Source organism: Rhinolophus sinicus, chromosome 9 (genome assembly GCF_057876585.1).
Source record: "Rhinolophus sinicus isolate RSI-liver-muscle chromosome 9, RSI-T2T, whole genome shotgun sequence".
In the NCBI taxonomy this organism is placed as follows: Eukaryota; Metazoa; Chordata; class Mammalia; order Chiroptera; family Rhinolophidae; genus Rhinolophus; species Rhinolophus sinicus.
In genome coordinates this window covers 18499459-18511615 of record NC_142509.1, presented here as the reverse complement: position 1 = coordinate 18511615, position 12157 = coordinate 18499459, and the positions used below count along the sequence as shown (strand labels likewise).

The following is a 12157-nucleotide window of genomic DNA, read 5'->3' as shown; positions in this document are numbered from 1 at the left end:
AAACAAAACCTTCAGTAGTTTGTTTTGATAAAATAAAAGGAACTCTATAATTGCATGTGTACATCTAAGTGTGTGTAAATGAACAGGAAATAATTTGAAAAACTAAACTGAATAGTGGCTAACTCTGGGGAGGGGAGGGGGTTTGTGATATTTTAGTCCATATGTTTATAAACTGACAGAATTTTCTGTAACTAGAATATATTCATATTTTATTTGTACAACTTTTAAATTTTTTGAAAAAGAATTAGGATCAATAAACGCCAACCTCACTAAGTTGGGGGCCCTTTGTGACTAAAAAATACACATCCATAACTTGTAGGCACACTGTGTCCACCTGTGTGACCTGCCACGTGTGTGCTCTTCTTCCCCATAAGCCTGTTCTTGAGGAGGGGCCTGGGTGCTGGTCTCTCTGGCACTCAGCTGAGCCCTGCACAGTACCCAGCCAGGCAGGGGCCCAGAGATGGGCGAGCTGAGCTGAAGTCCCAGGATGTGGACATGGAGGTCAAAAAAGTCTGGGCCACAGATATAACTCACAGTCAAGGGGAGGCCTGGGGCTCCGTCCCAGGCCCAGTGAAGGGACCACAGCAGGGCCCCAGCATCCTCGAGCTCTCTCTGGCACTACAGAAAGAGCCCCTGCCTCCCACGCCCCTCCCCGCTTCTCGGGACAACGGGCGGCAGACCAGGCCCTCAGAGGGCTCCCACGCTTGGGAGAGGCCCTGGAAGAAGACCCAGGAGGAAGAGCAGGGAGCGTGAAAGCCGCTCTCCTACAGTGCTCTGCAAAGGTAGAGCTGCGCCCCAGTGTAGAGGGGGAAGGGGTCAGCTTCTCTCTGGGCCCGTGCTGTGGAGGATGGGGTGGGCCAGAAATGGCCACAGGGTAAGGTGACCGAGGACACACTCAGCCTCTCCTTCTCAAGTCCAACAGGAATGCCTTGGACCAGCCATCAGGAGTCTCCAGATAAGATCCAGAGATTCCATGAGCTCTGGTTTACGCAGCAGCACTCCCCGAACACCACCTTGCATTAAATGAACCATTGGGGTACAAAGGGGTAAGCTGCTGGGTGAGAACGGGCTACTCACTTTTCTGAGGCTTTGGGCGTGTTCTTCTCCTCGCCCCTGGCAAAGGGTCCTTCTGCAGCCTCCTTCATGAAGTTGACCAGGACCTCCGCACCAACCCCGGAATCGGGCTTCCCCAGGAGCTTCAGGATAGAGGCGTGGAGCCGGAAGTACACCTAGAATGACACTCGGGTGTGAGCAGCCCTCCCAGGTGCTCAGGTTTGTTCCACAGGCCAGTCAGCCACACAGGAAACAGGCCCTTGACCTGGAAGACATGCCGCCACACACCGCCTTTTCATATTAGCTTTTAAACCAGCCAACTATCACTCATTCAAAGCAATTCAAATAGACACAAGCTATCAGCATTCTCCAGCCTAAACATTTACCCAGTAACCTAGCACATGGTGATAAGATAATGAGAGTAACAACCCCTCGGCTCTGCTCACCGGCCCCGCATCCCTCCAGGGAGTTCACTGCCCTCTTTGTGCCCCTCTCCTGGCACCCACAGAAAGGGAGCCTCCACACCTGTCTCCTCCCTGGACTATGGGTTCTGAGGTGAGCTGTATGCTGGATTTCTGTTTGTATCTCAGCACCTGTGCAAACCAGGTATCACAGGCCTCAAGAAGCTCCCTCTAGCAGGTACAGGGTGGGCAGGAGGCTTACTGAGTCAGTCAGGGTTTGTTCTTTTTCACTTCCTCGAATCCATTTGCAAATGTATAAAGTGAATTGCCCAAGGCCAGGTTAAACCCAGGTCCATTTTGTCTCCTGTCCTTTATTGTCCCCAAGCAAATGCCACACCACACATAGGCACCTCCACACTTGGCCTGACCTTCCCACCCAGGGGTGAGTGCAGTGTGGGCTCCCACTTGTGGCACATGCTTCCTCAGATGGCACAGGGGGTGCCACAAGGGCTGAGAACCAATGAGGCTGCAGGCCTTGCTGAACCAGCCTCCCCTCACCCAGATGTGGTTCTCAAGAGATATTGCCAAGGAAACACCCAGGAGAGATGCCTGGAGGTCCGGCCTGGGCAGCACTCTCAGGGGTCATCTTAGACAGAGATTCCCAGAGACCCTCTCCCTCCAGCCCACCCATGAACCACAGAGGAATTTGCCCAGCAACTCCACTTTCAGATGTAGGAAACTTCCAAGGCACCCACGCATGCCCAGGTGGCCACACTTGGGGGAGATCAAAGTGTCCAACTGGCAACATTTCTCCTAGTGGCAGGGAGTGTTTTGAATGAGGGCTCAACAGCAGAGGGGAAGAGAAATGTCATTTTTAAAGCAAGATATACACGTGTCCTAGCTGAGTGCCGCTGTCCTGAGAGCCGCTGTCCTGCGCTGCAGGAGAGAGAGCCACACAGCCGAAGCCGTGGTTCCTCATCTGGAAGTCCCTGGTCCGACGGGGCCACCATCCTGCCTGCTCGTTGGCTCTGTCAGGTAGCAGCAGAGGCACAAGTTGAAGAGAAAACCATGGAGGTAAGAGAGCTGTCATTTTCCTTTGTGCTGGGCCACCTCCCACTGCAGGAAGGTTCAGTGCTGCCACAGGCGCCTCGTGGGAGCCCTGGGCTCAGTGCGATCGGCCCCAGCTGCCCTGCTCTCCTGCTGCCGACTGAGGGCAAGTCCCACCTGTCCTCTGGGCTTCAGGCTTCTCAACCCCGAAGTGGAAAGCATGAAAGAACTGTGATGGGGAAGGATGTGGACCTGGGGCTGTGAATGACAGCAACCACGAAACTGCTGAAGACACGCTCTATACGAAGTGTTGTTTCCACACTTTATGGTGACCCTCCCCACAAATGGGGCCCCCAAACAGCTGCTATTAACCACTTAGTATGAATCATTTTTAAAAAATGAGACTTTTTTTGCTTGTCCGCAAGATTATCAAATATTAAAATGAGGCTCTAGCTAGACTGAGAGAAAACAGGTAAGTTCATAGATCAGTACAACCTTTTAGGGCAATGGGATATTGTTGATCCAATGTTAAACGACCCCTGGAAATACAGGTGACCCTTGAACAACACAGGTTTGAATTGGGCAGGTCCACTTATACGTGGATTTTTTTTCAATTGACCCGAGTTCATTCAATTGACCTGTGCAGTTCAAACGCACGCTGTTCAAGGGCCAACTGGCAGTTGGGAATCTGAGTATTTGGAAGGCCGACTGTGGGTACTCATGAATTTTCGATTGCATGGTTAGTTGGCAGCCTTAGGCTCCTCGTTCAAGAGTCAAAACTGTACTCAGTTGAGTGCTCCCTGATACGTGTGCAAGTCCATGCCCTGCCTGCACCCTGTCCCGGAGGAAGTGGAAGAGAAGGTCAAACTCATGAAGAAGGGGCCGGGCAAATACAGGGATGCCCAGCCAGACTAGAGGGCACAGGATGGGGAAGGCAGCCCACGACTCCTTCCACTACATCTTGTCCAATGAAAAAGGCAAGTTACAAAATGGTAAGAAAATGTTACTGTGTAGCTATGTTAACAGGGGAAAAAAATCTAGAAAGATAAGGACATGCCCAGGCTGTTCATGGACACAACTGGGGTGGGGGCACTAGGTTCACTGGGGACTTTAACTTTTCATTTTAAACATTTGTGAACTGTTTGACTCCTATATATTTTTAAAACCATGCGTATGTGTTAATTTTATAGTCAGAAAAAAATACATATCGAATATATGGTGATGGAAGGAGAACTGACTCTGGGTGATGAACACACAATGGGATTTACAGATGATGTAATACAGAATTGTACACCTGAAATCTATGTACTTTTACTAACAATTGTCACCCCAATAAATTTAATAAAAAAAAACCAAAAAAAAAAAACCCACAAAGGCAGAAAAGGCACAAGCAAACAGATTTTGCCCTAAACTCCATGAAGCTGGGCACGTGGACTGGGGGGGCTGGGCACGCAGCCTCAGAAGGGCGAAGCATATCTGGATCCACACCCACGGCGCGTCCTTGGTTTCCTCCCTACACAGTGTGCTGGTCACAGCCACCCAGCCCACCTCACAGCACTGCCAGAGCATCAGTGAGCGTCGTGTGAAATGCTCCAGAAATCATAAAGCAAATCCAAGCATAAACAAGTGCTCTGCTCCGGGGGAGCAGTGGAAGACCCCAGTCCTGCCAAGCCAGGTGCTCTGGGCACATCCTGCGGTCTCATCTGCACCCCGGGAACTAAGGGCAGCCGTCCTCCTCCTGCCCGGCTGCAGGTGTGAAAGCTGCATTGCACTCATGTCAGCAAGCCAGGCTCTAGAAGCCGGTGTGTGCTAATGAGGAAAGATGATTCCTCTGGGAGGTAAGAAAATGCTCCCTCTCCCAGAAAGGATGGGAAGCATCCCTTAGAAAGAGAGGAAACGCTGCTTTAATGTAATTGCATGCAAAGCTGCTGAACACAGAGAAGTTTCCATCACTGGGACCGCGTGTCCCATCCCCCGGGAGGCAGAGAGACCGGCCTGCCCCCGCCCTGCTTCCCCAGCCCGGGCCAGCACGGTGTCACCTCCAGGGCCTCCATGGCCAGCTCAGGTGGATTGTGGTAGTGGATCTTCTTGGGGTAGCGGGCGGCCTCCTCGTGCAGGTAGTGGCCGGCCTGCCTGTAGTGCAGCAGGTAAATGGTGGGCGGCTGTTGCTGCTTCTCAGCCACTTTGCCCAGCATGTAGTGGATGAGCCACTCCTCTTCATCACCGTCGCCCTCACAGCGGGCTGCCGACATGAAACAGTGCCTGGCTGTCTCCAGCATGCTGTCACGCCGGCCCTCCATCTGTAACGAGACCAGGCTAGGCTTAGGCACACGGCCTAAACCTGCACGGTATCGTGCCTTGTGCTGTAGGAAGTCCTGCTGCCTTGTCTGCAAATTAATGATCCTCTCAGTAACCCTGAGATAGAGAAGTCCTGTCACCATTTCACAGCTGGGGACAATGAGTGCGGAGAGGCCTGGGGACTCCTCAGAAGCCCACATCAAGTAAGACACAGAACTGGACAGAAACCCGGGTCATCTCGTGTCAGCTCCATGTTCTTTCTTCTACCTTCCCCTGCTGTGGCTAACAGTTGATGAGTCTATGAAGTACCGGCTGACGCCCTTCTAAAGGTCCCAACTATGACTAAGTGGCGGCAGTGAGGCCCTGGGCCTGGGAGGGGAGGACAGCGTGGGGCTAAGGCTGCATGAGCCACCAGCCATCACTGCCAGAAGGACCAAGCCAACAGCAGCTCGGCCACGCCAGGCTGAGAAGGCCAGGCAGCCAGAGGTGACATTCTGAGATGAGCCTCCACTGCAGGCAGTGGGTACCTTGTTCTCTCACCCTCTCAGTAGGGTGGGCAAGCAGAGCTAGAGAGGACGTGCACCCAGCACCCAGCTTAACAGCCCTGGAGAGGATGTACACCTGAGACACCACAGCACTTACCCCTCTCCCCGCACCCTTCCAGAGGGACCTGGGCTGCTTATAAAAGGGCAGATTCCTGAGCCCCATCCAAGCCCCACGGACTTGGAGTCTGTGCATCTGTAGCAGTGCCTCCAGCCACCTTCTCACATACTGTTCGCAGAAACAGCTAGGACAGAGGCTCAGCTTCTAAGTGGCTTTCCAACTCAGAAAACTTTCCAGTCCCTGTGTCAGGGGCCAGCATCCCGGGTGCTATCGATGCAGGAAGTCAGCTATCAGGTACACCCATGTCCCTCCATCCCAGAGCTCCTGGGCTGGGAGTCGGAGTGAACACTGCCTGTGTGGGGCACAGAAGCAGCTGTTCTGAGCACCCCAGGTCTCTGGCCCCTCCATTCCATGGCGTGGCCTTTTCTCATCTCATTTCAGGGGCCAGAGGAGGGGAGCAGAGAGGCTGAGGGCACTGGGCTCTGGCAAGGGCACTGTTCAAAGCCTAGGGGAGTAGCACCTATGCTCCACTGTGCAGGGGAGACTGCCCTGTGGACATCTGTCCCGGGGATGCTTATTTCTGTGACCCTCCTGTAGCAATAACCCTGGAGAGGACCCAAAGGAGCCTAGGTGCTACCCCAATGTTCTGCCAGACACTTCTGCGGAAAGAAAATTATCACCTAGGAATCAGGAAACCATCACTGGGTGAAATACAGTAGCAAGAGTCACAGTACAGGGCCAAAACATGGCACAAACCAAGTGAGTCCATCGTATCTCCTCCCAAAGGGGATCCTCAGGCAAATCTGTTTAAGTAAAAGGCAGCCATTTACAGAGTCCCTCTATTTGGACTGCGCTGTAGCCCTGTGGTTTTGACCATATCACTAGCCCTCTGTCCACCCAGCTCTGCCATTGAGGCTCATACGGCTACCTACTGAGAAAGGAAGGGTGACTGAGAAAAGGCCCCCCACTGGACTGTCACCTGGGACCACACAGATTCCCAAGAGGCCGAGCCCCTCCCGACCCCCCATAAAGCACACCCTGCCCGTGTTCCCATCCTTGATAGGTTCTGCACCCAGAATACCTCAGACAGGAATAGGAGGGACAGACACTGAGGACTCGCCCTGTGTCAGAAGGTCTGCTAGATGCCCTCACCATCCTCAGAGCTGGACGTGCACCCTCTGCATGGCACCTCATTTACCTCGTGGCTGAGTGCCTGGCCCAGGGCTGGCCGGTAAGACGGGCTCAGATGTCGGCTCTGACAATATTGCCATGGAGAAGGGATCGCACCCTGTATACAGCCTAAACCACAGCCAGAATTTCAAGTACCTCCCTCAGGCCATAGAGCTGGCCCTGAATTCATCCACACCGGACCTGGTGTCTCAAGACCAGGGACCAAGCTGTCATTAACCACAGTATGGCTCGGGTCTCATGGGGAGAATCATCCATGAACGCCCAGCATGGCTGTGAGGACAAGAGCAAAGAACAGACAGGACGGAACTTCGCCGACCCGAGGGCACGCTTGTCAGACAACCGGATGGCAGCCCCTCCACCTCACCTGCTGCACGAGCTCGGAGGGCAGCTCGCCTCTCCACTGCTTCAGCTGGCGAGAGGCGAAGGAGTGCAAGGCATAGGACATGGTGCCGTATTCGATCCACAGGGACAGGTTGGAGCTGTCGATCTCTAGGGCCCGCCGGAAGCAGTTCAGGACAGGCGTGGCATGCTTCCAGATGGGCCCATCACTCTTCAGCTCATTGGAGTTCAGCTTGTCCTGAATGCGACTGGCCCGGGCCAGGGCCATGCCTGCCCAGGAATCGAATCTGTGGTCACAACAAAAGCACCAGTAAACACACCAGAGAACTGCCCTTACAGCACTGCAGACATGACAGCCCGGAGGGCAAGGCACCATGGGAACCTAGATCCCAGACCAGAGAGGAAACTCCCCAGTGTGACAAGACCTGGCCCTGGTAGATGCTCCCTAACATGGTTCCCACCATCTGAAGGGGAGTTTGACACCTACCCCGCCCCACTCTCCTGCTCTCTGCCCCAAGGTGACCTTGGGGCCTACAGCAACCCCCTTTGCCCTCCCTTGCCTTACGGGAAGAGACCACATCGGTGCTTGCCCCTGTGCCCGCAGGCGTACCACAACGGAAACCGCTACCGCCTGTCACAAATACAAACAACCAGCAACACAGACAGATACATCACCACGAAAACTTAAAAAGCTCCTCTGTGTGCTCCTACCAAGAGCCTTGCTCCTGATTCTAGCAGAGCAGTACACAGTCCACACTTGGAGAGTGGTGACGTATAGGGACACTGGGGCCCTGAGGGCCCGTGACACTGTGAACTCAGAAGGAGGAAGTGTCCCGAGTCTGTGCCCTGGGCTCTTACTCACGCAGGGCAAGCAGTGGGCCTGGCACTGGGCTCAGAACTATTTCTTTGGCGGTGGGGTGAGCTGCACTGGGGCCTATCCCAGCCTCCCCCTCCCCAAATGCCACTCTACAAAATGCCTGGCCAAGCTGGCCACTTCCAGCTCAGAAAGAGGAGAAGAAAACAGTCCCTAGCATCCTTACAGACTCTGTGTTCCCACAGGAACCACCAATAAACACTGCGGCTAGAACACTCCACTATCCACTCAGCCATCTGCTGTGGGCTTCACCTGTATCCAGTGGGCTCAGAAGATTTAAAGAAAAAACCCCACAGTATCCAAGATTCCATTTTGGCTAGCACAGAAGATAAGACTGAGCCCCTCTCCCCTGGAGGCGGCCTGTTAGGGCCAGAATGAAGGAGGCCTAGGCCAGGCCACCAAGTCCCTCCTGGCCCTGGGGCAGGTCCTCACAGGAGACCTCACCTCTCCACTGGGGCTCTGGGTGGGCTGGGCCTGATGGGTTGATACTCTCTGAACAGCTGGGTGTGCAGGTTGGAGTAAGGCCCAGCTGAGCCATTGTAACCCTCTCGTCATTGACTGAGGGGCTGTCAGGTGAGAGATGCCACACCAGGCTCCCACCTCCCCATGGACAAGCAGGTGTGATCACCCTCATTTTTCAGATGTGGAGGCAGCAATGCCTCCTCACTGCCTCGCACAGTGAGCAATCAGCCAGCCCGAGTGTGGGTCTGCTCCACTACACTGGTCCACAGCAGGCCCAGAGAGGACAGCCAGGGCCACCAGCACAGGGCTCCCTGCCTGAAGGAAACCATCGGCTGAGCAACAGGGGGTCTGGGAGAACCTTTCCCACAAGCTATGGAAGTTGTGCAAATTGGCTTCTCCATTCAGATGCCAGCCTCTTCTCCTCATAGACAGATGGAGCATGACAAGGTGCAACTCTCCAGTTCCCCTGACGGGTAGCTTACCCATGGTTCGATGGCAGCCACCATAGGCCATAGGCTGGCCCCGACTACTTCCGGAAAGGCTACCTACAGATGCCATCCTGGACCCTTCAGACCCAGGTCAGCCACAGAGGGTGGCCTCATTTTGACCTTGACCAAAGGTTTACCTCCTAGGTGTGGCAGCCATGAGAAAATATTCCCACTCAATCAAGCGAATCAAACTTTATGAGTTTAGCAGGGGCCTCAGGACAACCAGGCCAATCACAACATTTTAAGAAAAAGCCACCAGGGCTCAGTGGGAAGAAAGCATGAGCTACCTATACAATGGGCTCTCCTACATTTCCTGTCGTGACAATCATTACTGCCAACAATGCACTGCGTCAAAGCAAGGGAAGAGAACTCCTGCTTGAGTGTTTCTGTCACTCCCACCCACCCCACCCCCAAACGAGAAAACAACTGTAATTAGAAGACACCGCAGTAGAAGCAGCAGGAGTATGTATACATCACCCAGCTTCTCAGGGCAGGAGCTGGAAAGGGGGCACACAGCCCACAGCTCAGGAAAGGGGGCACACAGCCCACAGCTCAGGAAAGGGGGCACACAGCCCACAGCTCAGGAAAGGGGGCACACAGCCCACAGGCTGGAGCCAGGCTGCACATCCTTACCCTGCAGGTCAGGACTCAGGGGGACACCTCGGCCCTTCTTTTATCCCAATGCCCATCCCAGGGGTCTTCTGGAAAGAGGTCTTCTCCGTTGTTCTTCTTTTTATAGAGAACCTGCCTTTCCTCATAACTAGAGGCTAAGCCATCTTGTCACTCCTTCTTCCCTGGCTCCTTGCTCTGAGCAGAGAAGAGCTTGCTGAGCTGCAGTCACCTGGCTGCCCCACCAGGCTGGCCCCACACCCCGGTCACTGGCCCCAGCCACCAGCCATTCACCTGTCAGGGCAGATGCAGATGTCGTGCATGTAGAACTTGATGGCCTTGGACTGTTCCTTGTTTTTGAAATGGTAATCAGCCAGCAGGTAGTAGAGCTCATTCACCACTGGAGGGTAGGGGTCAGCCCCTTCTGGGAGGCAGGGCACCTGGCAGGTGAGAGGGCAAGGATAAGGGGTGGCAGAGCCAGGGACTCACACCAGGAATGCTGCGAATCCAGGACGCTTCACATCAGGACAGACAGGACAGGCCCTGTAGGCCCTGACTTCCGGTGCAGAGCCAAGGCACAGAAGCAGCAGTGCTGGAGGAGAAGGTGACGGGACACAGCCCCTACCTCAGCCGAAGTCCCCTCAATATAGGCGGAGACTTTGTCCAAGCTCAGGGCCGGCCTCTCTGTTCGAGGTACGATGGTGGCAATTTTCTTCAGGAGGTTGGCCAAGTCAGCAGAAACAGTGCTTGTCTTATAGCTGTCAAATTCAGGAAGGGTCTTGGGCTTAAAATACTCAAACATAAACAGGGCATCTTCCCATATAAGGTCCACCTTGAAAAAAGACAGACGGTAGATTATGGCATGGTGCATGCAGAGCGCAAAGGGGAAGTTCTTCCACAGAAACGCGGTGTCTGTGCAGATGAAGTTATAATACAGTAGAGGGCCTAAAACAAGCCCCGTATACTCTGAAAAATCTGCATGCCCACTCTAACCTCCAGACCCAAGTGTCTGAAGAGCAGAAAAGTGAACCAGCATCAAGAAAACTGCTGGAGGGGCGGCTGGATGGCTCAGGTGCTTAGAGCACGAGCTCTCAACAACAGGGTTCGATTCCCACATGGTCCAGTGAGCTGCGCCCTCCATAACTAGACTAAAGACAATGAGCTGCTGCGGAGGGGCAGCCGGATGGCTCAGCTGGTTAGAGCACGAGCTCTCAACAAGGTTGCCGGTTCAATTCTTGCTGCACCCCCTGCAACTAAGATTGAAAACGGCAACTGGACTTGGAGCTGAGCTGCACTCTCCACAACTAGATTGAAGGACAACGACTTGGAGCTGATGGGCCCTGGAGAAACACCCTGTTTCCCAATATTCCCCAATAAAAAAATTTAAAAAGAAAGAAAAGAACACTGCTGGAAACCGAGGACTGCACTTTGTGAGTCCACATGGCCAAGCCAGAGGGTGGGGACTGAGCGCAGGCCACTTGGCCCTCTCCTCGCCTCAGCCACCCCATTTGTCACTCAGTCAACAAATACCGACTAAGCAGTTGCCCTGGGCTGGCATGGATCGAACTCTGTCAGGGGGCCCCAGCAGGGGCCATGCCCAAAGGAACTGGAATTCGTAAGATCAGAGAATAACTGACAGTATTGATGAGCTGTGAGCTAATACTCCCAAAAGTGCTCTGAAAACCAAAACAATAAAAAATCAAAACCCTCTAAGGAATTACTCATATTACCATTACCCAAATTGTTAAAAGAAAATCTATTCAAAATTGCCATGCTGCATTCTTAAATGATTAGTCAACACTTACGAAGCTACTTTGTGCAATGATAAGACAACATCAGGCCATCCTCTCTCGTCCTGATGCCTCTCCAACCTGAGACTGCAGAGCTGCATGTTGGCAAATGACACCCTTCAGGAGCACTCAGAGCCCCTGCTTCCCCGAGCCACGCTCTTCCCGGAATGGGTAGGTGCAGCGGGCCCAGTGCAGTGCCTCACCTGCTGGGCTGAGTGCTCCTCCAGGTATCTGGCCTTGCTCTTCTTGCTGGGGAAGCTGTACAGGCAATAGAAGCACTGCTCCAAGGCCGTCTCCAGCTCCTCCTTATAGGGGTGAGTGTCTTCAGAGGTGGACGCAGCAAGCTCCTTCTGAAGAACCCGTACCTAGTGGGTGGGCGGGTAGAGACACCTGAGAAGAGGGCCCCCAGCTTCCCTGGCTCCCAAGGAGCCCAACACTCTATCAACTCTGTTAACCGGAGGAGGCTATATCTGTTGAACCTGTTACCCTCACGGGAGCCATTCTGGGCCCAGCTCTGGCAGTGGTCTACTAAGGGGCTTGCTAAGCTGCCTTCTTTCTAGTGCGTCCAGTCAGCTTCTAGAAGGAGATATTATATGCCCTCTGGAAACTTCTTACTCATTTATTTAGCCATTCATTTGCTCCCGAAATATTTACTGAGCCCCTTCCTGTGCTTGGCACAGTGTGACACAGCCCCTGCTATTAAGAAGCTCAGATTCCAATGGAGGGGCAGTTAATTAAATAGTTATAAATTATAATGTACGCTGATAGATCCCATTAGGGCTGAGGAAATCTCTCTCAGACAAAAAAACATCAGTGAGGATTACAGAGGATGTGACCAACACAGTTAACAAGTGACATCTATGGATATCAGCTCTAATGGCTATTGTTATGCTCAACTATTAGCAAAGACACGTTTTTTCCAAGCATCCATGGGATTTTTACCAAATCTAGACAAAAAGCAAGTCTCAACAAATACCAAAGACAAGATATAATACAGACCAC

At 53.3% G+C, this 12157-nt stretch overlaps 1 protein-coding gene across 5 annotated transcripts in view; it reads right to left on the bottom strand.

The window, feature by feature from the left end:
• CABIN1 (calcineurin binding protein 1) overlaps positions 1–12157 on the bottom strand; it is a 146181-nt gene that overhangs the window by 78951 nt on the left and 55073 nt on the right. For all 5 annotated transcript variants that reach the window (XM_074321575.2, XM_019710328.3, XM_074321576.2 and 2 more), the window contains exons 20-25: positions 11359–11520; positions 9991–10197; positions 9660–9805; positions 6958–7219; positions 4541–4801; positions 1078–1229 (exon numbers count right to left, since the gene is read on the bottom strand). In XM_074321575.2, the coding sequence (XP_074177676.2) occupies positions 1078–1229; positions 4541–4801; positions 6958–7219; positions 9660–9805; positions 9991–10197; positions 11359–11520 (1190 nt within the window). The remainder of the gene's footprint in view (positions 1–1077; positions 1230–4540; positions 4802–6957; positions 7220–9659; positions 9806–9990; positions 10198–11358; positions 11521–12157) is intronic.